Source organism: Actinia tenebrosa, unplaced genomic scaffold (genome assembly GCF_029948245.1).
Source record: "Actinia tenebrosa isolate PJP-AT-01 unplaced genomic scaffold, QUT_ActTen_1.0 PGA_scaffold7__59_contigs__length_16204524, whole genome shotgun sequence".
In the NCBI taxonomy this organism is placed as follows: Eukaryota; Metazoa; Cnidaria; class Anthozoa; order Actiniaria; family Actiniidae; genus Actinia; species Actinia tenebrosa.
The window spans coordinates 14,893,206-14,921,185 of NW_028292584.1; the positions used below are offsets into that span (position 1 = coordinate 14,893,206).

Here is a 27,980-nt window from a genome sequence, read left to right on the forward strand (position 1 = left end):
CTTGTGGCATATAATGCAGATATTAGTTTCCACATACTTTTCACATATCAATGTCTAGACATTTTGAATCATTCACATAATCGTAAACCTGATGGAATGAGTCGTCGGTGTGCATGGTTCGGATCTGTCATCATCAGTACAGCTGTTTCTCTATCGAACCTTTGTAAAAAGGGTTGTCTGCTGGTAAACGACTGAATACTACATTACGAATATCCTTAACGAAGAAGAAAGAAGAGATGAAGGGGCAGGAGAGGGGGAAGGGGAGGAGGATGAGGAGTTGATGGAGTGAGAGGAGGATGAGGCTGAGGCATGGCGGAGAGATGTCGAGCGGCGAGGAGGTATAAGGCGGCGGAGGGGAGGCGGAGGGCTGGAGGAGGAGTCTCGTCTGATTTTCTTCGTCGTTCTTATTCTTCTTTATTATTCTTTTCTTTTTCTTCTTCTTCTTCATCTTCTTCTTCTTCTTCTTCTTCTTCTTCTTCTTCTTCTTCTTCTTCTTCTTTCTCCTTCTTTATCTTTTTTCCCTTTTTTTGGGCATCCCGTAGTTGGCCTATCCTCTAGCTAGTGTTGTTCCACGGCCCTTCCTACAAGGGTGCGAACATATTGAGCTCAGCCTAATCCATTATAGTGTCAACATTAAGCTTGGATTAATTGTAAAGCCGTGGTGACGAGAGAATTCTGCGCAACGTTTTTTCGTACTCGGCCAAGCCGTCCTACAATTCCATCATAAAAAATTCACGACATTTATTTCGCAAGTTGTGTGTGCATGTGCGCGTGAAGTCCTTGACACAAAAAAAATCGGTATGTATGCACGACTTCAAAGCTGTAATCTGATCGAAGCCTGAAACAGCTGGGCTGATCTTAGTCAGGGCACAGCTAACTCACAGATTGAACCTTGAAACAACCTCTGGGCTGATCTAAGTCAGGGCAGGGGTAACTCACAGATTGAATTGGAATTTATCGTGTTAGGTTTTGCGGAGGGAGGAAAACTGAAGAAAGATCCATATAATCAAAGGTCTGGAGAGACCTAACAAATTCTGCTCACGTGTGATGCCATATCTGGGAATGGAATCTGAGACCCCAGAAGTGGGAGGCAATGTAGTAGACAATGCCTCTGCTACCGCCCATCGGCCTTATATATATATTCGATGCATTCCTTCAATATTAAAGTTATGCGTTAAATAGTGATATTTAGTTGATTAAGTGACTGACAAATTACCGACATGAATGCCTAAATTGGCAGAGTAACACCCCAGGTGATCCCTAAAAGACAATGGCATACTTCTCTAGCATACGATATACTTTATAAGATAAAACACTTATGTAATGATATTACTTTGAGAGCCAACCTTGACCTATTCATCGGTTTGCTGATGGATCATCAAATGGGACAATAAACGAACAATTTGAGAACACAAGACATTGGTAGCCCTTGGAAAAGAAGGTCACAGGTTCAATTCGAACGTGAGGACATTCACGCCTGAAATCGGATAGCTGTAGCCTGACAAAAAAATGTACGCGAAAAGAAAGCCGAAAGGCTAGACGACTTCTTTTGTAGCATGCAGAAACTAAGACTCGTAGCTACGAATTTTTAGAGATATATGGCTGGGACCTAAATCTCGATAAGTACTCTACTTGAGACTTACTTAGAGCCATCCATAACGTAAGTATACACGAGATGTGAACTTGTTTTCAGAGTTTAATCTAAAAGTATATCTATCGTTGCTAAGCAAGCTTAAGCGGTTTCAAGCAGCCTGGCAAAAAATGTTTTACAGTTATTTACGTTTGTAGAGCATAACATGGATTTTAAGGAAGATTCAAAGAGACTAACGTTTCGAAGATGTTACAGCGAGCCACCCCTTGGAGGCCGATTGACAGTGTCTTCAAGACAATCTAACTCAAGTGCTCAATCTTTACAAGAAATAAAATCTACACAGCAAAAGAATTTGTCCCAAAAACTGAGCCCTGGAGGGCGAAGTGGAGTTGTTGTTCGCTCTAGTACTTTTCCTCTGCTACCAACACTCAACAACAAGCCTAAAAAGAACAACCATTTTTCGGAAAGCGAGAATAATCTGCAACCTAGTTTACCATTGTTTTCAAATTTGATAACCCCAAGTCAGCGAGGAGTCCTACAAGCTCGAAAGTACCAACTTAGGAGTAGATATACTATCGATGCAATGAAAGCACCGCCGATAAAGAAGGAGTTGCCCTCAAATCCTCTACGGAAACGAGTGCAAGAGATCAACGACGATGATAAAGATATAAGTGGTACTCCTAAAGTTCCAGCTGAACCAGAAGCAGAGTTATTGTCCGATCTCTACTGCCCTTATTCTAGCCACCAAACATCTATTCGCAGACTTTCTGTAATAACAGAAAAGTCAAACTTCTCAAGAACATCAAATAAGACAGCATTTTTCGACTTAGAAGACGAGAACGAAGTGAATAGGAGTATTCTACCATCTGTCGAGAGGACATGTGTCAATAAAAGACCAAGTCATTTGGAGAAAAACTCGCGATCGAGGAAGCTTCAAGAACATGTTCAGATGACAGAAAAACAGTTCAATCCTTTGGAGAGTAAAGCAAGTTTACTAAGTAATTGGTTTAAAACTTTGGAAACGGAGGGCTAAAGTAAGAGAGTTATATAGACGCAGAATAGAGCATTTTGAAAACCACTTAACGCTAACTGCTCTTGATATGCCGGAACCTGCAATTTGAATTTCATTCAATTCAGTAGGTCACACAACCGCCTTTGTTTTTTTTAAAATGGGAATTAGCGGCTGTTCGCTGTAAGTTGAACACATGACACTAATACTAATGTGCCAAATATCTTAATATTTTAAGCCGAGATGTATTGGCCATTATGGTCAAACCACTTCCAACCGACATCAAATCCTAATAATTTAAGCTCGTGCAAATATGATTTTCATATTCCATCGTTCTTGCTTTAGCTTCTTGTTCTTTGCTCGAGGTCCCGTCCATATTAATAAATGTTTTAGAATTTGCTGCAGGAAAAAATAGCATTTTCTGCCAACTTCATTCGTACAATGTTGCTAAGTGTCGCTGATAGAATCAACCTTAAATATTTTGAATTTTCTGCGCCATATTTGGTATTCCTGCTGCTGTCACTGATATTAGCTTTTAAAGTGTCACAGAGTAAAGCTGAAATATTTTGAATTTTCTGTGCACAACATTTTTGGTTGTCGTGAGACAGTGTTGGTGCTGTTGTTCCTGCGAGAGTAGCAGGCTGTAGCTTGCTTTCGTGTTGGCAATTCAAAAACATCGATAATAGCATGTGTTTTCGAATTCATTGCTAGAAAAAAAGTTGCAGCAATTATCGACCCCTTGCTCAATTTGGAGGACAAAACGAAAGAATTTCAATCTCCTGAGAATTGAAAACCTATTGTTATGTCCTCCAAAGTTGAGATGAAGTTTCGATGTGCCACAAGGGGTCTATTTGGTTTATTGAGAAGGACCTAGGTGATAAACTGGTTGCTTTGTTTCGTTTAATATGATGTTTTTCATATTATATTCATTGGCTTCAAGAGCTGAGGTTAATTAACCTACTCAGTTTATCGTTATCTGCTAATAACGTTTTGAAGTCGAGTAATTTAGCTTACCGGTCAGATGCTCTTGAATAGTCCCTTTCGCATTTCCCTGCGGCAACTTGAAAGGTAGCCGTGCCTTTGCATCGAAGCGAGACGAACGGTGAGTTTGCAGTGATAAAAAATGTAAATAATTGTCCAAAGTGTTAAAAAAAGTCTCTATCATTGCGATGGCGCAGGGAACTGTAAAAAGGTGCTGGAGTCTTTAATATAAATGGTGTGCATGACAATGATAATTCATAATTTATAATTAGAGATAATTTAGTTTGGGCGTAATGTTTCCCCATTTCAGACCCCGTCTCATTCCCTAGAGTATCATTTCATTTTTTAATGGTTAGACATTAGAAGACACATGAATATGGACACAACTCAAACAAAGAATCTTATTCTCAAGAAAATGACACGTGGTCTGAAATGGAAAAGCATTGTGCTCAAGTTAAAGAGGTTTAATAAGCCTTTTCATAGTTTAAGAATTGATTCCACTGCGCATGCGATTTTATCCCGAATTTCTTACCTTCTTTTGTCTAAACCTTCTTTTGTTCTTAATTAAACAAAAGAAGGTGAGAAATTCGGGATAAAATCGCATGCGCAGTGGAATCGATTCTTAAACTATGAAAAGGCTTATTGGGAGTCAACAGAGAGATTTTTTGATAGATAATATTGCGTTTCTAATATAACATATTCAAGTTCAAGTTCAAGTTACAGAATAAGAAAAGATTAATGACAGATATTAAAAAAAAACCTAATTAAAGAAAGTTTTAAATAATGGAAAAGTGTGTAGTGATCAAAGGAGCATAGCTTTCGAGTTGACCACTGCACTGGATAGGTAAGATGGAAGCCGGCTCAAATGCGAAGTCTTATAAATATATATAATACTTATATTTATATATATTTATGGTATGCAACGGATATTTTAATGTGTGTGTGTGCTTTTAATCCCAATTATTCGGATAAAATGACATAGGTGTGAATATTAAGGAGTGAATAATAAAGTGTGCAAAGAAAAAGCGTCTCTTGGTTTGTTTGTTGTTTGTAACAGTACTGGACTATCACACAGGAAGTGAGGAAGGAACATGGGAAGGGAAGAAGGGAGGGATCGAGGAAGGAACTCAAACAATGAGGGAGCCTAGTAATGAAGGAAACTCTTAATTTCATTCCTTATTATCATAAGACTGTATACACTCAATTGAAGAATTGTTGTCGGGTTCAGAAACAGAGAACATAAAAGATGAGACCGAAATGGCACATGGGAAGTACGTTAATTAGTGCATACTGTGACCGGCGACCCTTGGCAAACGGCTCTCAAACGCGGAACTTCGGAATACGCGTTTGGCATCATTCTAAACCGACTTCATGGATGGTGAAAATGAATAAATTATAATATAATCATGTCATTTCCCATGTGCCATTTCGGTCTCAGCTTTTATGTTTTATGTTTCTGAACCCGACAACGATTCTTCAATTGAGTGTATGGAACAGAGCTCCTTATAAATATCGATAATTTTTTGAGTCCATGAATATAATTGTTAGCTGGTTTGGGGATTAGAGTTCTATACTACATCAAGCCGTGTTTTTGTAAAGAAGATCACGTAAGTCACTTCTGGTTATAAAATCATAAATCATTTAGTCCGGTATTTTTTTGTGGTCTGGCATGGTGTCTTGGCATATCATCACGTACGTTCTCTGCACGTTAATTGACGTCTTTTTAACATGATTCACTCATAAAATAAACAAACTTGTGAATTGTTCCTTGAACGGCGCAAATGTTAACTACTCGTAAAAATATACTGCCTACTTTCAATGTCAACTGGTGCTCGACACAGTTTGGAATGCTTGTGATTTGGTTTCGATTTTGTGTAGATTTTTAATGTGTTCCAGTGAAGGTCTATCGAATTTCAATTTCAGGTTTCAGTATTGTTAAATCGTTGTACATTCCTAACTCTGTTGATATTTGCAGGGAGGGCAATGCATTTTTTTAAAGGGGGCAGGGACGGACTAATATCATTTTAACCAATCAAAGTACTGCATTATTTAAAAAAACCATCCTGAAGGAGATTTTATCGAGATGTTGCTGTTTTTCAAATTGCAGTTCTTTGATTGGTGGTCGTTGAAATGCTAGTCGGCGAAAGAGACAGTGTCGTGGGGAGCGCACTTCAATGCTAATGGTAGTAAAACTGGATTAAACTTATTATTAAATTATTATATTATTAAAAATATTTTTTTAAATCAGTAAACCCTTTGCAGGCGTCCTATTAAGACGACGTGTGCCATTTTGTTGAGAACAATTCTTTTCTTTTCCAGAAAAAATACTTGAGAAAAAACACGAATCTAAATGTATATCAAAAAGAATTTTATTCCATTACCTTTAGGGTGTGTAGAGATTTATTCAAATTAACCCAAACAAAACTCTTCTTCCATAATTCATTTTCGATTTAATATATGGCACGATCCAATTACAGAACACGTTTCATTCCGTTGAGTATTATTTCTTTGTTTACCTGGCAATGCTCGAGCAGATACAAAAATATGGATGGCATTCAAACAAAGACTATAATACCCCATTCACACCTAAACGTGTTTAGTTAAGCTATGTTTTCATTAGGAAAAAAAATTGAGAAACTAGAAACCTACAACATAATGAAACTTTGTAGAATATTGTCAGAGCAAAAGACCAAGGATAGCTTACATGCATTATTTCACCAAATATTGTGCAGAGTTCATAGATAGTTTTTCAAACCTGTTTAGTTAAACCACTTTAAAACATGTTTAAGCCTTGGTGTGAATGGGCTATTATTCTTAAGAGGTTTGAAATGAGAAAAAGCCTTCAATTTTAGCAAACCCTGAAAAATTAAACGACGACGAGTCTGAGCTGATCGGAGATGTCATTAAATCACACGACAGCTATCAAAGTAAGTATTACTAACTCTCTATTTCCAGGACTGATTCATTGAGGTGTCACAAACAATTGTCTAACACAACGTCTGACTCTCCGACGTGAAAACACAGGTAGTCCAACATATGTAAATTTTATTTTCGAGTGATATAACGGAACGCTTCCAAAATGTGTGTTGAAACTTAGGAAATTGAGATGTGACCCTTTCTCCAAATCTTTAAAATTACAAATATTTTATATAAATCGAAAAAAAAACATAGTTTTAAATACTAAGAAAGCTTTGGCGTCCTGAAGTTAAAATTAAAGTTCGTAAAGTTAAAGTTGAAGTATCAGATTATATATAATGAAAACAAAGTCGTTTTCTGATAGGTCGATTGGATGAAATTATAACATCACTTGGTAAACAACTACTGTCCATCTATGACATGATCTTGTCAATCAAAACTGTCATCCAACCAAACTGACTTCATCCAAACAATCAAGAAATACCTGTGTGTGCCAATATTGAAATACGTTTTCTCAACCGTAAAATCTGTGGCGTTAGTCTCTTGGTTTTCAAAATGCGGGGATTTTCACTTTTCATCGCTTCGTTCTGTGTTTTAGTCGCTGTCAATTTTGCGAAACCTTTTTTTGACAGCAAAATCGTGAAAAGATGGGCTTTTTTCGCTAATAATGATGGTAAGTACAAGCTACTCTTTCAAGTCTTTACTCTGAAAACGTATACGCTAATTTAACATAATATTTTTGGAGAAAATAACTTTAGAGATTATGTTTTTTTGTACTCTTTTCCAACTCATTGGAGTGGAACCTTTCAGCAAAAGCCAAAATATATACTCATCGTAAAATATTACCAGACGTTTTTCCCGTTAAAGCTAGGTTACGGTACGCTGAGATAATATAATTGCAAATTTTTATGTGCTTTTGAAATTATAGTTAGTTCTGCCAACAGAAAAACCGTTATAGCGTTTAATTTAGCTCGGTTGAATAGCCCTGAATCAGTTTTAATTTAAAAATTAATATAGCAAGGTATTCATTCGCCTTTTAACTTCTTGAGAATGGATCAACGATTACAAACTGAGCTCTTTCTTGATCTTACAAGACTCTTTAATTGATTTAACATAAAGTGAGTGAGTTACTCTCGTCATTAAAAATCAATCCCAAAGAACCTTTAAACTAAACTTGCTAATCAGTGAAAATGAAATATCTACTATTACGAATGCAATGTAAGATGCTTAAGCGATATAAGATTTCTTTACTGATATTTAGGTAGGTCGTAATAATATATATATAAATATAATTAGTTTACAAACTTGAGCAGGTTCGTAACAGGTTTGATTATTGTGTTTACAATTTACGTTTTCCTCATTCGTTGATTTTGAAATTAAGAGCAACAAACAGCGAAAAACAAATCTGACACTGACAAAAAAATCAAAAATAAACTATAAAAATAATAGATTTTTACAACCTGAAATCACGCACATAAGAATTACAATTAAATCTATAATTTTCAACTCAAAAACTCTTATTAACTTGAATGATCTTAAAAATCGAAGGCTTAGTACAGCGGTTACCAATCTCGTACCCAGAGCCCTTATTTCTTACTGCACATGCTCGACGAAATAATTGGGCTCTGGAAAACTCTAATATTTCCTGTGCTGTGATTGGTTCTCGAGAACGAAGAAAGATACCGGAAGTAAAAATTACAGTACTAGGGAAAATAAACAAGATGGCGTCTCGAATTAAGCCACCAAAAAAGTGAACATCGTCCGCCATTTTGAATTTACCTAGTCAGTCATAATGCGCATGTGCGAGAAACCCAGAATCTGGGTCTTCCGGTTTGGAGTTTTCCAGAGCCCAATTATTTCGTCGAGCATGCGCAGTAAGAAATAAGGGCTCCGGGTACGAGATTGAGCGGTTACAAAAGGCAATGCTCATGCGCATTAGTACTCGATGCACGGACTTTTTTTCCCGCCAAAATTTCAATGACGACAAAAACCGATTGCGCATGCGAACAAGAAACAAGTAAACCAGAAGACAAAAATCTGGTTAGATTCTCCTTTAACTAATTTGAATAATGTTCACTGTAGGTGGTTTGTAATCATTCCTAAGGGAATAAAAGTGGCAGCCATGTTGGATGGTACGATGGCCGGGGAGGGCCTTCGGATTTCGGATTTCCTATTTCTGATTTCCGACTTCTGATTTCCGATTTCCGTCTTCTTCGGAAGGCCCTTCTCGGCCATCGTAGGATGGTGTTCACTATAGGTGGTTTGTAATCATTCCTAAGGAAATAAGAGTGCCAGCCATGTTGGATGGTGTTCACTATAGGTGTTTTGTAATCATTCCTAGGGGAATAAAAGTGGCAGTCATGTTGGATGATGTTCACTATAGGTGGTTTGTAATCATTCCTAAGGGAATAAAAGTGGCAACCATGTTGGATGATATTCACTATAGGTGGTTTGTATTCATTCCTAAGGGAATAAAAGTGCCAGCCATGTTCGATGATGTTCACTATAGGTGGTTTGTAATCATTCCTAAGGGAATAAAAGTGGCAGTCATGTTGGATGATGTTCACTATAGGTGGTTTGTAATCATTCCTAAGGGAATAAAAGTGCCAGCCATATTGGATGATGTTCACTATAGGTGGTTTGTAATCATTCCTAAGGGAATAAAAGTGGCCGTCATGTTAGATGATGTTCAATATAGGTGGTTTGTAATCATTCCTAAGGGAATATTGAAGAGGCATCCACTCGACGAAAAAATGGATTTGTCATGTAGGCAAACATATAGACAAATATATGGGCAAATATCATATTTGACTAATAGTAAACAATATTTGCCCAATGACTGTATATGATATGTACCTACACATTTATCCCATGGGCACAGATGGCAAAGTCCGTATGGCCCAGTAAAATCCCAAACGGCAAATATATAGCAGATATCATATCATCCATACATTTACCCGGTAGTAAATGTGAATGCTCATTTGATATGTGCACGTATTTGCCCAGCCCGTATATGTGTTTTATGTCTTACGTATACCCTGTGTTTCCCCAGGCCGTATATGTGATTCATGCCTTACATATACCCTGTATTTTCCCAGGCCGTATATGTGATTAATGCCTTACATATACCCTGTCTTTGCCCAGACCGTATATGTGATTAATGCCTTACATATACCCTGTATTTTCCCAGGCCGTATATGTGATTTATGCCTTACATATACCCTGTCTTTGCCCAGGCCGTATATGTGATTTATGCCTTACATATACCCTGTGTTTCCCCAGGCCGTATATGTGATTTATGCCTTACATATACCCTGTATTTTCCCAGGCCGTATATGTGATTTATGCCTTACATATACCCTGTGTTTGCCCAGGCCGTATATGTGATTTATGCCTTACATATACCCTGTATTTTCCAAGGTCGTATATGTGATTTATGCCTTACATATAACCTGTGTTTGCCCAGGCCGTATATGTGATTAATGCCTTACGTATACCCTGTCTTTGCCCAGGTCGTATATGTGATTAATGCCTTACATATACCCTGTATTTTTCCAGGCCGTATATGTGATTTATGCCTTACATATACCATGCGATATGCTCTGACCGTATATGTGATTAATGCCCCCTTAATGCCTTAGATGTACCAGCGTGTCTTAGCCATATTTGCTCAGTTGAATTATGCTCATCATATTTGCTAAATTTAACTATATTATCAGTCTTCAGCTATTGTCACTTATGGCAGGCCAAAAAAAATAGAAACGATATATGTCGTGACAACCACCTCATACTTTAAACATAGCTAACCTATACTAAGAAGCAGGAAAAAAGACATAAATCATACTGAAACATTTTTATTGTGAATTTCCTTTTCTTGACGACTGATTAACTATGAACAATTTGTTAACTACAAGTAATTGAAAATGCTAGTTCTGTAAATTAATTATAGGTGTTTGTTTCATCTTGTGACAGAATTTGTGAAAGGAGATCATAATATATTTAGTTGTCAATCGATCTGTGGCTTATGTACGATTCTTTTTAGATATTCTGTAGTAGTACACTTCATTTATAACTGCAAAAACTTAATTAAGGACACCGAACGTGGTTGGGTTTCTACGAGTTTTATGAATTAAATCTTGTGTCACTGTTCCTCCGTTCCTTTGGCCTGATTTCTAGGGTTTTCCTTCTTCTTTCGATTATTTGAACATTATACTTGTTTACTTTAAGAAATCCAAAGGTCAATAGGCTTAGATAGCCGCTGCTATACCGTTTGACCTTTGGATTTCTTCAAGTAAACGAGTATAACGTTCAAGTAATCGAAAGAAGAACGAAAACCCTAGAAATCAGGCCAAAGGAACGGAGGAACAGTGACACAAGATTTAATTCATAAAACTCGTAGAAACCCCAACCACGTTCGGTGTCCCAGTGCCCTTGATTTGATAAAAACCTTTAGGCTCTCAATGCCCATTCGGGACCTCCAGATGGCCTTGGGCGTCTTGACGGCTCCCCGATTTTCCGCTTCAAAAGCATGGTGAGACTGCGCTCTGACAGCCTCCTTTTTGCCTTTCGGTCCATGCTTTCCATGAACTGATTAGCTAGGGGGCTTCTCCATGGCAGAGGGTGTTTTATTAAAACTTTACTCTGCTTAGTAGGGCCCCCTTCGTTATCAGAGCCACTGTCCGCTGTATCGTCATCAGCCTGGTCATCCGCCTCTGACATCGACTCCTCTGATGACATATACTCCAGTTTCATAATTGCCTTGACTTTCTCTTTGTCCCCTGGTGATAGCGAGGTTGACAAGTCCGCTGCCTTGGATCTGGATTTTAGGAGCTAAAAGAAAAAAGAAAAAAAAAAAAAACACCGTCAGTCAAAGTTTCTTATTAAACAAAGTCATAATCGTTGCAAATTCAGTTTACTCACATTTTGTTTTCTTTGTGTTTTCCGCTGCATCTTTTGATGCCTTCCAAGGGCCCCTGAACGCTCTCTTTTGTTTCTCTTTCTTCTCGTCAGAAAGTGACTTTTAAGGGCAGCTGAAATTATATCAAGTACCCATATATTAAAACTTGAGACAAAATTTGTTAGAAATTTTGGCATTTGGCCGACAATTACTCCTTTAGCATCCATTTGTTTTTGCTTTGTTTTGTTTCGTTTTTTTTTTTTTTTTTTTTTTTTTTTTTTTTTCCATGTTATTTTATTTCAAACATAATATAATTCATTAAAATCATAAGATGTACCTTAAGTTATTCTTAGACATAGTAATAATGTTTTCATTATTTTTATGGCTGTGATTGTATAATATTGGGGAAAAAATCGAAATCAAATCAATTCCTTTACAAAAAAGGAAATTATCATTATCATTCAGTGTCTTGTTATTGGAAATCAATAGTAAAGTTTGGTAGCATTAACCACTACCATGGCGGGTTTCCCGCCAATTTTAGCATTGCATAAATTATACCGCTGCATAATTATACCAACTACTCTTCGCGCCAAGAATTCCCAGTAAAATTATCAATAAAAATAGCTTGCTTTTTTAAATATTGCCACTTTACTTACTGCAACAGCCTTTGAGACAGTAATCTTGGTCTTGCTGTTGTCTTTGTCCTGCTGGCTTTCTTTTAAGGCCGCTAGTATTTGGCGGTTTTGTTCTTGCAGTTCTTTAAACTGTTTTACAATCGTTTCGAAATTTGAAGAAATTTCTTCTTTTTCGCTGTCGGGGTCAACGTTCTCATTCTCGCTTGTTGCTTGCAATAGGCGATTTCTGTGTTCTCTTAGCACATCCTCGTTACCACCAGGGACAGAGGGAATAAGTATATTAAGCCTTTGAGAATTGGCGCCATTTTCAGTATGTCTACTCGTACTGCTTGTACTGGTAGTTGCAGTAACAGAATGGATTGGCATTGGGCGTCCTGGTAAAGGTGTAGATGTTCTTCCCATTTTTTGATCGCGACGAATGAACGCAATTTATAAGCAAAGATATAGAATGTGCGGGAAACTAGATGACCGACAGAGTTTGTTACCTGTTTGTGACCAAAAGGCGAATGAACGAATAAGTACATCCACTGAACAAATCTACCCCCTATCTATCACGGCGTATCACGTGACTTGTGATGACATATACGTTCATATAATGAAGTCTAATAATAAAAAAAGGAATAACTGTCTTATAAAAATGCTGAAGTTGTATCCAGGATTCATGTTAAGTAATATATCTATTATCTTAAAGCTATTTGCTCCATTTTATAAAGTTTTTTCTAAAGCCTAGATTCACGAAATATCATTGCAATAAACTTGATTAGCTTCTAGCTCTAAAACCATCGTACCATTATCTGCCGCCAACAGTGACAGCTCTAAGGAAAAGGGCGCGGTAATGAAGATCCGGCGTGCTTTTGTCCAGTGGCATGTGGTTGATGGACGTGGAACTTTATTACGCTGGAATATGGCTGTTAGCCATTCAAAATGCTTGGATTTTGAGTAATTGTCCCAATGATACACACCGTCTTTTTAATTATATAGTTCTGGAAAACAAAATGTCTTCTGCGATGTCAAAGCGTTATCATTGCTTTCATTGTAACGAAGATTTACATTACAGAGTATTTTGCCGTCACAAAGAAGAATTTTATGATCCTTTAACAAATCAATGGCAATTACAGCGGAATGACGACGAAGACTCAAATGATAGTATTTTCACTCACGAGATTGACGGCCAGAACGACACTTCTTCTAATGACTACAGTGAGATAAACGTTTTGGACCAAACTGATCAAGACTCCTCTGATGTGCCAAATACAAACCAACCATCAAGTGACGAATTCTTACCAGCTACTTCACAAAAAGGTATTGATGTTATACGTTTATTTGATGATTAGATTATATAATCTTTAAATGTTAAAGTCAAACTGCATAGATAAAAGACTGAATCTTTAACAAGCGGCTGATTTGCACATGATCTAGCTACCCTATTGGATTTACTACCAAGCATTAGTGTTATTGAAGCGAGATTAAGTTAGAGGTACAAATGATTCTTTTCTATTTCTATCTTAGCCTCGTTTTCACCGTTACTTTTAAGAAGGGTGCATCATTAAGTAATCGGCTTATGGTAGCCATTAAAACCTCAGTGTTCATTCAGAAAGGTTCATTCAAAGAGTTTATAAAATCATAGCTAGAGATAACTCATTTAAAACGCTAAAAAGAATTTACTATGTTCAAATGGATATTGCTGTACATTTTTGTCTCCAAATCAATTCATGACTGTGGTCATCCTGAGATAGCATGGTATCCGGCAAAACATGTTTGTCAAGTTAGAGAAATACAATTATAAGTAATTTATTTAATATGTCTCTTGGGTTTTTTATTTTCGATTTATCATTTTTCTTTCACGAATTATAAATTGTTGTTTTGCTGACTTAGAAATTTATATTTTATTTTCAATGGAAATCATTTATTTTCAGAGCAAAATTTGGGTCAAAATTATACATTTAGGGACCGGTCATTATTTAAGTTGGAGGTGGGGGGGGGGGGGGGTGGGGTGGAGGAGAAATTGTCAGTGACGCAAAAAAATTTCAAGGCCCCCCCTTTGAAGGCATCCAAGTTTATCGAAAACCCCCCATGGATTGTAGTAAAAAATTTAAAAATTTTCCCTAAAAGTCATTTTTAAATTTCAAGACTTTCACTAGCAAAAATTTCAGGCCCCCCCCCCCCCCCAATTTTTTCTCCCCCCCCCCCCCCCCCCCAACTTAAATAATGACCGGTCCCTTAGCCCATGAGGTTTTTTTTACTGACATTTTTTTTTCTAGTATTATAATGGTTTCAGACTTTATCTTATACTATGTTGCAGTTATACAATGCCGAATGAATAAAATACATCGTATTTGCTTATGTTTAAAGGAGACGGAATAAATGACTTTGAGGAAGAAGATCAAGTGTTTTGGGATGACAAGTTGGACAGTGAATCTGACCATGAAGAGATAAGAGGAAATGAAAGAAGGAGATTGGTTGAAACTTGGGATATTGATATCGAAGACGTAGAAAGAGATTTTGAACAATCTAGTGCAGAAATAAGCGTTGCCGTCGAAGCAAGTTCCCGAGTGACCCTTATTAACTGGATTGCCTTGTTTGTGTGCTTTTGGTCTGCATACTTTTCTGTACCAGACCGAGGCATTGATATTCTCCTCGCCTTTTTTAAAGCGATTTTTCAGGTTTTGTGTGAGCTTTCGCCAATCATTTTCCCAACCGCAGTATTGGTTTTCCCGAGCTCCTTCAAACTCTTGAAAAATTATCTTTCTTTTAAAGATAAGCATTCAAAGTATGTTGTTTGTCCGAAATGCGACACCCTATACCGTTTTCAAGACTGCATAACAACAAGATTCGGGCGTGTCATTGCTAAACCATGTTCTCACATTGCTTTTCCGAATCACCGTCAATTGTTTCGCCGCACACCTTGTGGAGCGGAATTGCTTAAGGAAATTCGTTTGAAAAATGGACAGACGAAATTGTACCCACATAAAGTTTATTGTTATAAAAGCATCAGAGACACTCTAACTCACTTTATTAAGCGACCAGACTTTGTACAAAAATGTGAGATTTGGAGAAATCGGAATGTACCGGACGATATTTTAGTTGATATTTACGATGGCCAAGTGTGGAAAGATTGGCAATATTTTAACGGCACTCCTTTCCTTGCCCAGCCTAATAATTATGCTTTTATGCTGAATGTTGACTGGTTTCAGCCTTTTAAGCACAGTGTCTATAGCGTTGGAGTCATATATATGGTCCTCCTAAATCTTCCGAGAAAAGAAAGGTACAAAGAGGAAAACGTAATAATAGTTGGGGTAATACCTGGTCCACACGAGCCCAAATTGAATATCAATACGTACTTACAACCACTTGTAGCCGAATTGAACTTATTGTGGCACGAAGGCATCCAAGTTCGGCCTCATGGGAGTAGAACAGCAAGATGTTTTCGAGCTGCCCTCCTTTGTATTGCTTGTGACATTCCTGCACTAAGAAAAGTTTGCGGTTTCTTAGGATGTACTGCTCACCGAGGGTGCTCAAAGTGCACAAGATTTTTTCCCGGAGATTTTAGTAGCATGGATTTTTCAGGTTTCGAAGATGACGATACACCAAGGACAAATGAAGAGCACCGAAGAGAGGCTCAGAAAATACTCAATGCAACAACCGCTGATGAACGAAACCAAATTGAAACTTCCACTGGAACAAGATATTCTGAACTCTTACAGTTGCCTTACTTCGATTGTACTCGTTACCATGTTGTTGATCCTATGCACAATTTGTTTTTAGGGACAGCAAAACATTTAATGAAAAATGTATGGCTAAATGCTGAAACGCCAATTATTTCTAAAGAAAATTTGAATAAAATCCAGGAAAAGGTAGATGACGTCAAAGCACCATCATTTATTGGGCGTCTCCCGAAAAAGATATCAACATCGTTTGGAGGATTTACTGCTGATCAGTGGAAAACATGGACTCTCTTGTATTCTGTATTCTGCATTTGGAATATCGTTCCAACAGATGATTTGGAGCTGTGGAGGTTATTCGTATTGTCCTGCTTTCACCTTTGCTCTCCACTTATTACAACTGAAGAGCTACAAGAAGGACATGATTACCTAGTGGAATTTTGTAAATCGTTTGAAAAAAGATATGGAAAGGAACGTGTTACGCCAAACATGCATCTACACCTGCACCTCAAACAATGTATTTTAGATTACGGGCCTGTATATTCATTTTGGCTTTTCAGCTTCGAACGTTTCAATGGGATTTTAGGAGCGTTTCGAACTAACAATAGATCTGTTGAAATACAAATCATGAGAAAATTTCTCCAAAAGCATGAACTAAGAGATATCCCTTTACCAGAGAGATTTCGAGAAACTTTCCAACCAGTATTTCAACTTCTTCAGGAGGCACAACAAGTAGGAACACTTGGCGAAAGCATCCCATCAATACCATCAACACTTAATCTTTCAGTTGGTCAAGTACTACGTTGCTTAGAGTGGAGCAATATGAATGCATACTCATGTTTTTCACCTCGATCCATTGATGTTCTTGATGATGACTATACAGAATATCTCTTTAAAGCTTATGAAACAATTTTACCTCAACACTCGGTCATTGAATGTGTTACCGATACGTTTGAGAGAATTAGTACCATTGGATATTCGGGGACAAAGCTAGGGTCCTCTGACTCTAGACTGGAACGTTCTTCCTTCATTCTTGCAAGTTGTTGGTGTGGCCAATATAGTGGCAGTATTGAGACCGATTCATTTGACTTGCGCCCCGGTGTTGTCGATTTCTTTCTTAAACAAACCATTATAATTGATGGCAAGCAGGAATCATTGTGTATGGCAAAGGTTCGATGATATCAGCGACATCCAGAAAGACACAGGATTGGCAGACCACATGAAATTTGGTGCAGAAACTTGTTTGAAATGGAAGGGCCCTCTACATTCATTCCCATACAAAGGATACACAGCCAGTTTGTTGCTGCTTACGATGTTATTGACAAAGAAAGAGTATTAATTGTTTGTCCTTTACAACGTAAATTGTACGGATGATGGAGATGACAGTAAAGTATCATCCAGGAAAAATATTCAAAGCTATCAAAAATAAACTGTTTGAACTGTGCATCAGTAACTAGATAGTCAAAATGAAAATTGAATGAATTCTTTGATGAGTTTAAAATTAGATGAATTAAAATAATTATGAATGAAATTGCATATATTGCCAATAAAAAAGATGAATTCATATGTTTAGACTAAACAAAATTGATGCTTCAAATAATATTACAGATGTTAGCGGTTTGAAATGCAGCTGAGGTTAATGGGTTAATGAGTTTTCTTATTGTCACTGGAAAAAACGCATGTACGACTTACGCATATTAAAAATACATCGTCCGCGTTTTTTCCTGTGTGTATCAACGCATATAACCTCACTTTCATGACATCAAAGCAAAACAATGATTGAATTAATGTGGTCGCAACATTGATGTCATGCGTTAGGAGAAAAAATTGACACATATGACTGAGATGGACCTGCATGCACTCCCCCCTCGTAAATCGTAAAAACAAGCCAACATCCATCATAATTCAGTTGAAAAATTATTGATTTGTTTTGAAAAGTTTTGATTGCAATAAATTGAAACGGAAACCTCACATCGGATATACTCAGTTTGGGGTATTGTATTTGCTCCCCAGGTAAATATGGGGCAAAGCCTAGTGCAAAGTTGATTTCATATGTGCCCTTCATTTGACAATATGGCAAATATAGGGCAAAAACGGTTATCATATATCCCCACTGGGTAAATGCGTCTAAACTAAGGGCAAATATATAACATATTTACCCATGTGTTCAGATATATGGCAAAGCAATGGCAAATTTATTAGAAATTTACCCCGACCTTTGCCTGCATAGGCAAATGTATGGGCAAATATAGAGCACCATATTTGCCCAACATTTGCCAAGCGGACATATGATGACCAAATCCATTATTTCGTCGAGTGATCCATGTTGGGTGATGTTCACTTTAGGTGGTTTATAATCGATATATCATTCCTAAGGGAATCCTAAATGGCATCCATGTGGCAGCAATAATTTCCAAGCTATATGGAAGCAAAAGCATAGCAAGACCAGCTGCATATAGAAATACTCAACGCTTCTTTTAAATCATTGACAGAAATAAAAATGATTGAGCATCAAATTTTCATAATTTCCTAAAACTATTTTTCCTCTTGTCTCCTACTATAAAACTTACTGAATCGAACAGAAACGCTTAATTATATTTTATAAACAAAATAAAACTACAAACAAACAAATTGTCTTAGTTCGCGAAGCGAAACGACAGAGAACGCCTCTTTTTGTTTCTATAGCTTTTACCTAGCAGGTCTTTCTACTGCGACCTGGTGTTCTAAACAAAGGATTTGCTAATGAATTATTTAATAGAATGAGTTGTGTTGAATTGACGTCAGGCGCGCTAGGTTCATTATTGAAAAACAAAAACAGATTCGAAAAGGAAGTTACGAAGCAGCACGTGCGTGGAGATTTTTCTGCCAGTTGCCCGGGAATATTTTTGAAAATTTTCACTTGTTTGTAAGAATGAGGCTTTCATTGGTGCTTGCTTTAGTAATTTTAGCTTTGATTGTTATTTGTGAGTCAAAACCGGCGAAAAAACATTCAAAGTCTAAAGACCATGCAGTCAAGAAATCATCGAAGCCTGCGAAAGAAAATCACTCAAAAACCTCCAACAAGAAGCATGAAACCACAAACAAATCTCAAGTTCGGGAGAAAAAAGGAAAAATAGCTAAACCAAAGAAAGAGAAGCCTTCTACGAGCAAAATTAACGATAAGAAATCCAGCAAGGCGAAAGACAAAACGTCGAAATCTAAAACGCAGAGCAAGCCATCGCCAAAGGCCAAAACTGAAATAAAGTCTGACAAATCGGTCAAAATAGAATCGAATTTACCAAAAGGTAAAACTTCATATTTTAACTTTTTATCTTTATTGTCTAAATTTTTGAAAGCTGATTTAACTTTGTTTTAGGTTTCCATAGGTTATTATTAATATAGAACACTACGAGTTGATGGTGAATTTTGACTTGTGATATAAACTCGTGTGACGGGTACCCGAATACACAGCAAGACTTTTCTTACGATCCTTTCTCAACAGCTACGTGAAGTCATTGTTGTCTTGCATATTTTTTGTACTTTTTTTCATAATATCAGCAATTTACCTAAAACCAGAAAAAAGTTTTATTTTTGTAGACGGCATGGGGCGTAGCCTTGCTCTTCAAAATATTTCAGATTCTTGTGTATCAACCAAGTCAATCGCTTTCTCAGCTCGCTTCTTTTAGCCTTGACTCGTAAAAAATCTTCATTAAAATATTTATTATTATTATAACTATATCATAAGTAAATAGAGTAAAGTCTGATTCGATCTAGAAGGGCCTGGATAACAATGCTGTCTAAATCTAGTTACCCTAACAAATTGTGTACGTTTAAAATGCATCTCAAAGAAAAGTAGTTTAATCGTGTTAACTCGGGTTAAGGACACAGTCCTATTGTCTCTGCTATTTTGTTAATTGACTACTGACTTGCGCAATGCATTATATAGGATTGGGGGAAATGTGTACACCATTGAACCATGAAACTACCTCTGGGCTCTACTGATTACATTTGGGTTTTTTTTTGTACAAAGGCATTTTTCTACGATTAATCTCTCCGTTGAGATTATGACTTCATGTGTTGAGTATCGTATCATTGTTTCGAAAATACCTGAGAGTGTAGACTGCTCAACAGCCGGAAAATATAGCAGCCTTATAAACAGCCTTTAGCTATAAACATTATGTATTTTATTATTTTACAGAAAACCTCAAAAATATCCCCAAAAACTGTGACAACATCGTCCAACAATACGCAGACGGACAGATGGTGATGTATGAGTACAAGATTAAGATGGCGAGATGCTTGAAGGCCGATAAAAGCAGTAAGTATTAAGAGAATTCAAAACTGTGTTGCATTCTTTTGGGTAACGCGTTGTTCAGTTTTCTGCGCAAAAACTTTGATGACAATTAGAATGCAAGAATTATTGTGAAGAATCAGTTTTAGTGTTCTCCATGTAGAGCGACGCATGTTACCATGATGGTTACATGTTAGTCAAAGATATTTCCTTTGCCTGAATTACAACGCGAGTATACCAAGGGCGGATCCAGGGTGGGACTGAAGCCTCCCCTTCAGCAGAAAAAAACGATGCTTTTTTATATTGTTTTCCAATGTGTTGACGGAAGAAACTCAATTAGCCCCCCCCCCCCCCCCCCCCATCCCCCCCCCAAAATTTGGCTGCATCCGCCCTTGTATACTGGCTTCGGATTTATTATAATTATCATTTATAAACAGGGGGTGGGTTTATCAAAACACTTTTTTCTGCTTCAAGATGTATCATTACTGAACCCCGAAGCAATTTGATGTGCTGAGAGGATGTATTTAATTCCAGTGTCAAATAGAAACTGCCAACTTTCTCACGCTTTCATGTAGAATCTTTTCTAAAATGGCTTCAGTCATATCAAGAGAGCTCTCTTGGTCATATTCAAGCCTTCGTGAATCGAAAAATCTTAACTCGAATTTTCGTTTTCTATTTGTTGATTTATGGGCGTGTCCAAGTCTAGTGTATTGATACAACTTTATAAAATAATTGGTATACTACGCGCGCTAGGATTGGTCGAAAACCATGTTTGATGGGAGTATCAAAACACGCTATCGTCATTTTTAATCTATCGCGCGCGCTCATTGGTCAGTTTGAATAAGACGGCAAGTAGGGAGAATTTACTTAGACTTTGCTTTTTTCGATCTTTTCGCGTCGTGGTTTCCTACGCTCCTCTCGTGTTTTCCCAACATCCCGCGTGTTTTGATCAGAGTATCAAATACGGAAAACTGTTTTTGATCTGTTAATTTAACAATTAATCTATTGAGTAATAACCTTAAATATTGAACACTAACGATAACAATAACAAATAGTCTACTAATACTAATTATGCTAACAATAATTTGATTTAAACTAACATTATATAAGGTGAGCCATCCATCACCTCTAAATACGAGAGCAACGATGGAAGCAATGAAGACTTTTTCAGGAAAGCACTGAAATATACCGCACAAGACGATGTACAGAATGACGATAGTGATAGTGATAATGACAACGATAAAGAAGGTGAACTTACACTGTGTCACATTACAAGTAAAAAAACAATGCAAATACAGAACAAAACAACATAAAACAACTGAACAAACAACTGAAACCAATAGTCCCCTTCACAGTTCCCTGCGCCATCTTGAAAGGTAGCCTTGCCTTTGCATCGAAGCGAGACGAACGGTGAGCTTGCAATGATAGAGACCTTTTTTTCAACCCCTTTGACAATCATTCACATTCATTGATCAAACGAGAAAACAAGCAAAATCGAAGGAAACAAACTAAACAAACAATTAATTAATCGAACTAATAACTAAACAATTGAATAGTTGACCTAACAAATAGTTGTGCAAACAAGCAAAAAAATCAAATAAATAAATGAATGAATGAATGGATGAATGAAGAAATGGATGAACGAATGAATGAATGAAGAAATGGATAAATGAATGAATGAATGAAGAAATGAATGAAGAAATAGATGAATGAATGAACGAACGAACGAGCGAACGAATAAATAAGCACACAAGCAAGCAAAGAATCAAGCCGTAAAATAAAATATTACATAATTATAACTAAGTACTTATTTGAACAAGAAACGAATAAATGACAAGCGATATCACAAAGAGAAAGATTTGAAAGAGAAAAATAGGCACCACCAAAAACAACACTAATAGTAAACCAATCCATTGCCATTCAATTTACTAACGTCTATTAAACTACTAACACTTATAGTCTCCTACGCAGCCGCTATAAGGTCCTAACTAAACGAGGAAACGAGTTTCCAGAAACATGTTTCCCGCGCGCATGTTCCCCGATGATTCCAAGTTTAGCCACATGCGAAACATTGCTTTGTGCAACAAATTTTGCTTCTAAGACGCAAAAATGTTAATGCTGTGCTATTGAGTAAACATGTTTCCCGATGTTCCCTGACAGTTTTGCCACCTTTGGAAACATTTAAGAAAACATGTTTCCTCGTTTAGCCAGGGCCTTAGTGTCGTCACGCCACGCTCACTCTCCTAAGTAGGGGATCGAGTGAGCGTGGCGTGACGACACTAATAGCGCTGCATAGGAGACTAATACTTTCAGATCTAAGATAAAATCAGTAATTTTCACGGGCATACGTTTATGTCAAGCCTCATTCATAAATTTATGCAACTTTGATTTTTAGAGAAGAAGAGCGAGGTTCCAACAGGTGATTTTGTGAATACACAGCAAAGTATGGATACTAGTGTACCTCAACAGCAAACAGCATCCTACTATCCGAGTCAAGGTATCTAAATAACTGAAATCAAATAACTGTAACCTCTCTAGGGAACATTCATGCACAACTGTTAAACGAAGAAATGATACTATAGAGAATGACACATGGTCTCAAATGAAGACATTATGCCCCGGCAAAGGTAGAGGCCTATAGCAGAATTGATGTATCAAATTAGCATGTTGGACTGAAGTACAAGTAAAAACCTTGATATCTCCAGGATGATTATTACTCAAATCATATAAAAATATTTTTGCTTTTAACTATCCACATCATGTATAATCGATACTGCAAATATTGAGTTAGGTTTTATAGGCACTTAAATAAATCAAAGTTGACGTTCTTAACCACTTATTTAGACCAAAGTACCTTGGACCAGGCACAGGCAGCACCTGCTCAGACTGATGCAGCTTTCTCTCAGAACACTGTGTATAACCAAGCAGCCCCAGTACAGCAAAACTACAACTACTATGCACGAAGCAATATCCCCGCAGCACCACAGGTATCACAAAAACACCAATTAGTCCTCAAGCCTGAATGGGCTATTGCCTCGTATAGGCCATGAGGACTAATAGGACGTTTGCATGATGGCGTCAATTGACTCCCACTACCAAGATGCTTCGCAAATTTTTGTTTCTCAATTAAGGATTCGTATTCCCTCATGAGAATAGAAAGACAATTGGTGCTAATAAGCCTTTTCATAGTTTAAGAATCGATTCCACTGCGCATGCGATTTTATCCCGAATTTCTCACCTTCTTTTGTCTAAACCTTCTTTTGTTCTTAATTAAACAAAAGAAGGTGAGAAATTCGGGATAAAATCGCATGCGTAGTGGAATCGATTCTTAAACTATGAAAAGGCTTATTAACTGAAAATAAAGTGTGCGAGGGAGTCTGGTAGTAGAGGACAATGGTGTCATCATGCAAACATCCTATTAGCAATTAGCCCTCAAGCCATAATAGGTATGAGTCATGGGTTGTCTCAAGCTAAAATTAATATTGGGGCGTTTTTTAACCACGAACGATGATTTCCTTGCTTATTCTCTTTCAGGCTCAGGATCCTAACCAACAATCGAATGCAGCCAACTTTGCTCCTGCACAGCCACAAGTTGATGCAACCAAGAAAGACACTCTCCCTGCAGCACCAGCCAGCGATCCCTTCGCTCAATTCATGAATATCCAGTCCTCCTCGGACACAGCACCACAGCCAATCCAACAAAGAAGTGACATCCCAGATGACCAGTCTTACAACACAATTCCAGACAATCAACAGGCATACTTTAGACAACAATACCGATTATGGAGCCCTGAGGACGACGGTATATTCCCCGAGAATCCTTGAACATCGAAAAATATATAGACCGCTTGCAAGTTATGCTTGCTTGTCATGCTCAAAGGTGTTAGTACGAGGCCAAGTGCTAAAAGAGTTAAACTCCACTGCCTTTAAATAATTGTTTCAAGTCGAGGCCAATGGCCATGGAATAAATGCAACAGTTGTTTCAAGGCAATAACGTGCAACTCTAAAACCTGCTACTAAATTTATTTTCTAATCTCACGAATCACCGAGCATGTACAAAACCTCACATTGAAACCTTTGTGCTCATGAATCACCGAGCATGCACAAAGCCTCACATTGAAACCTTTGTGCTCATGAATCACCGAGCATGTACAAAGCCTCACATTGAAACCTTTGTGCTCATGAATCACCGAACATGCACAAAGCCTCACATTGAAACCTTTGTGCTCATGAATCACCGAGCATGTACAAAGCCTCACATTGAAACCTTTGTGCTCATGAATAACCGAGCATGCACAAAGCCTCACATTGAAACCTTTGTTCTCATGAATCACCGAGCATGTACAAAGCCTCACATTGAAACCTTTGCGCTCATGAATCACCTAGCATGTACAAAGCCTCACATTGAAACCTTTGTGCTCATGAATCACCGAGCATGTACAAAGCCTCACATTGAAACCTTTGTGCTCATGAATAACCGAGCATGCACAAAGCCTCACATTGAAACCTTTGTGCTCATGAATCACCGAGCATGCACAAAGCCTCACATTGAAACCTTTGTGCTCATGAATCACCCAGCATGCACAAAGCCTCACATTGAAACCTTTGTGCTCATGAATCACCCAGCATGCACAAAGCCTCACATTGAAACCTTTGTGCTCATGAATCACCGAGCATGTACAAAGCCTCACATTGAAACCTTTGTGCTCATGAATCACCGAGCATGTACAAAGCCTCACATTGAAACCTTTGTGCTCATGAATCACCGAGCATGTACAAAGCCTCACATTGAAACCTTTGTGCTCATGAATCACCCAGCATGTACAAAGCCTCACATTGAAACCTTTGTGCTCATGAATCACCGAGCATGCACAAAGCCTCACATTGAAACCTTTGTGCATGACAAGCAAAGCATATCTTGGAAGTTCACTATTGTTTTCATCAGACGAGGCTGTCAATCGTATACTTTAGAGAACTTTTTTATATTCACTTAAAAATTTAATGACGAACGCTAATGGTACTGAACAGAGGCGGTTCCAGGGGAGGAGTGCGGGGTGCGCACTCCCCCCCCCCCCCCCCCGAGATGGGCGATTTACGGTAAATTATGCCTTTATTATTATCCATTTTTGATGCTCAAGTCCCGAACATGAATGGTGCACCCCTCCCTCAAAAAAATCTGGGGGTGCACCCCTCCCTGAAAAAATTCCTGGATCCGCCCCTGCTGAATAACTATTGTAGGTATACTCGAACACACATAAAATTGGGTCCGGAAAAACAAACTGCGAACATGCTTTAAAGCGACAGGCTTCTAAGGGGACTTACTGATATGCTTGCGAATGCAATCTCACAAGTCTTAAAGATTTGTTGCTAGAGCAATTTGTATCAATGAAGGCTTTGCAATGTCACGTGACAATCATAAATTGTTTGTTAGACATAACTTGTTATCACTGATCTCATTAAATGATTGCATATGCAAATAATTAATGATCTTCATTTGCATATCCATTCTTTCTGGTTTTAGGATCAGATCACAAACTAAATGGCTTTATAGTTGCTTTATAGAGGCTTAATTTGCTCCATCATGTGATGCCAGCCATGACAGGAGGCAGGAACAATTGAATCTGGTCTAAATCTGATTTACATAAGAAAGAATTCAGTTTCCCGGAGAAAAAAAGACTCTATTGTTGTGCCTCCTGTCATGTTTGCCATCATGTGATGGTGCAAAGCCTCTAATTGTTATTTTCTTTTTCATCTAATAATTAGTATCCAAAACTTGAATTTGAATTCTATATAAATTATTCAAAATTTAAATGTGGCAGCAATCCTGAGAGGATGTTATTGTCTTCTTTCTAGATTTTTAGTTAGGAATAATACACAATTAGTATATGTAATAGGACTCCATGCTGTCCAATTAAGAAATAATTGGATGAGGAAAATTCCAAGGACTGACAAAATTGGATGAGGTCATAGGGCGAGTCCAATTTGGCAGTCAGAGGAATTTTTCCGAGTCTAATTATTTCTTGATTTTGGAGCATGAAATCCCATTACCTATTAATTATATAGCTGCCTAATTAATCCCATATCAACAAGACCTGTCCAATTAAGAAAATAATTGGGCAGTTACCTACATGGGATTAAAGAGGAGCTGTATAATTAAGATTAAAAAATTAATAAACCTTGCAAATTTTCATTTATTTTTTGCTCTGATCTCATAAGGGAAAAAACTGAATACATCTGCAAATAACTCATTATTTGCTTATTAACTTATGTAATTAAATCTTACAAATTGAACATTTTAACTCAAAAATGTTTAACAATTTTCAATTTCCTATATGGATTTTTTAACACATTTTATTCAATGCTAAAAAATTGTGTCACATTACCATGCAAAGCCTCTCCACACAGAATATGGCAACAAATTTGACTTGCAAAACAGTGACTAGCATACATGTGAAAACGTTTTTATTATTCCACATGAACACAAGGCTAGTCAATGAAGAACAATAGTCATTCAAATTGGTCTCCTTATATTGCGATTCAGTTTATGTAGCAGTTTTCAGAATGGATAAAATGCAGTCTCAAGATCTTGACGTTTATTTCAGTTCTGTTTAGCTTTGAATGCGTGATAACTAATAGGTAGTGTATTTGCTGTGGGGTCAACCCTATTCTGACATACATTTATAATTCTATGACATAGACAAGCACAAAGTATTAGTTTTACTTTATCACATTAAAATGTTGCATTATTAGATTGTTGGTTGTTATTCAATATTCCAAGTCCCGTTTAAACAAAATTTTGAATAAGAGGTTTTGAAAATTAAGTTTGAAGGTTTGTTGGATTCCTCGTTGCAAGTAAATTAACAGTTTCAGTGGCAGCCAAAAACGACATTGATCTTGTATCAAAAATCCCTGCTATAGATAAGCAGATGGTTACAACACACCCTCCATCACACTTTCCAAATCAATGCTATCCCCTTCCTAGATTTTACAAAGCCATCGACTACATAGAAATTCTCTATTTTCCTGGCACCATTAGAGTCTCTGCACCATTATATGCAGCCATGATAGGAGGCAAGCACAACTGAAATCTGGCCTAATCTGATGAGAAACAATTTGGTTCTTCTAGGGAAAAACTGTTGTGCCTCCCGTCATGGCAGCCCTCACTTGATAATGCAAAGCCTCTGTAGCTACCTACCATTTAATGCATGTGGAAGTCAGCATCCCCCCTCCCCGGCCAACTGGTACCCTCCACAAGATTCTAATAAAGTACTCAAGTAGAGTACAAACACTAAAAGTGTGCAACATAAATATCACTAAATAGTGTTATCTTATTCTAATTATATTTTCTTTTGTTTAATTAGTGCTATTTTAATACTGCTAAATAGTGATAACTATTGCACACATTTAGTGCTTGTTCTCTAATAATTTTCACTTTTATAAAATTGTTGGTTGCCAATTTTTGTTTATACACCAAATTTGATAAGAATCAAATAGCAGCTCCGATGTGGCCATTTCAATATACGATTTTCACACACATTCAAACGGAGATTGAAATTCATTAATGCCAACATTAATGCCACAGTCTCACTTGTGTACTCTATAAAACCCAGAAATATTTACAATCCCCCGTCCTTTTTTCAGGAAGTAGAGGGGCCGTTTTTAGTATATTCGACCCTGATGAAAATATTGACACACCCAGAAATATCAGCTACCTACAAATTTTTAGGGCTCAAAAAGAGATTGGGATTTTTTTCAGAATGCCCAAAATTCTTATATCAGTGTTAGATTCTATTAACCATTCTGTGTTTGAGAAAAAACTGAGTCAAGTTGGCAATGCATATAAGACTGTTTCAAGAGACATAAATATGCAAGATGGCTTCTATCCAGTCCCCTTGGACTGTCCCACTGCAACTCAACCCAGCTTCTTCGGCAGCCTTGAAATGATTAATAGAGATCTTACGCCATTGGTGAACCAATACCCAAGAGAATGACAAATGGTCTGAAGAGGTATGACTTGGG

The 27,980-nt window shown here is 37.4% G+C and overlaps 4 protein-coding genes across 6 annotated transcripts; 3 read left to right on the forward strand and 1 right to left on the reverse strand.

Moving 5' to 3' along the window:
* Positions 1-1,490: 1,490 nt before the first annotated feature.
* Positions 1,491-4,609, forward strand: LOC116307157 (uncharacterized). Its single transcript, XM_031717311.2, has 2 exons — positions 1,491-1,660; positions 1,789-4,609. The coding sequence occupies exon 2, from the start codon at positions 1,797-1,799 to the stop codon at positions 2,622-2,624; it is 828 nt and encodes a 275-aa protein (XP_031573171.1). The 5' UTR covers positions 1,491-1,660; positions 1,789-1,796; the 3' UTR covers positions 2,625-4,609.
* Positions 4,610-6,967: 2,358 nt separating this feature from the next.
* On the forward strand, positions 6,968-26,710 carry LOC116299047 (uncharacterized). 3 transcript variants are annotated; one of them, XM_089040336.1, is made up of 6 exons: positions 6,968-7,170; positions 19,869-19,988; positions 21,072-21,209; positions 22,357-22,458; positions 22,806-22,948; positions 23,496-26,710. In XM_089040336.1, the coding sequence occupies exons 1-6, from the start codon at positions 7,053-7,055 to the stop codon at positions 23,784-23,786; spliced, it is 912 nt and encodes a 303-aa protein (XP_088896462.1). In that variant the 5' UTR covers positions 6,968-7,052; the 3' UTR covers positions 23,787-26,710. The 3 variants fall into 3 exon arrangements, with proteins under 3 accessions (XP_088896462.1, XP_031563531.1, XP_031563532.1); XM_031707671.2 differs by lacking the exon at positions 6,968-7,170 and adding an exon at positions 18,502-18,975; XM_031707672.2 differs by lacking the exons at positions 6,968-7,170; positions 21,072-21,209 and adding an exon at positions 18,502-18,975.
* On the reverse strand, positions 10,715-12,184 carry LOC148905741 (uncharacterized). The gene is made up of 3 exons (XM_089040337.1): positions 12,051-12,184; positions 11,418-11,527; positions 10,715-11,327 (listed from the first exon to the last, which is right to left on the reverse strand). Exons 2-3 carry the CDS (start codon positions 11,445-11,447, stop codon positions 10,947-10,949), a joined length of 411 nt encoding a protein of 136 aa, XP_088896463.1. The 5' UTR covers positions 11,448-11,527; positions 12,051-12,184; the 3' UTR covers positions 10,715-10,946.
* Positions 13,170-18,172, forward strand: LOC148905742 (uncharacterized). The gene is made up of 4 exons (XM_089040250.1): positions 13,170-13,175; positions 13,235-13,331; positions 14,382-15,133; positions 18,038-18,172. Exons 1-4 carry the CDS (start codon positions 13,170-13,172, stop codon positions 18,170-18,172), a joined length of 990 nt encoding a protein of 329 aa, XP_088896376.1.
* Positions 26,711-27,980: the final 1,270 nt, after the last annotated feature.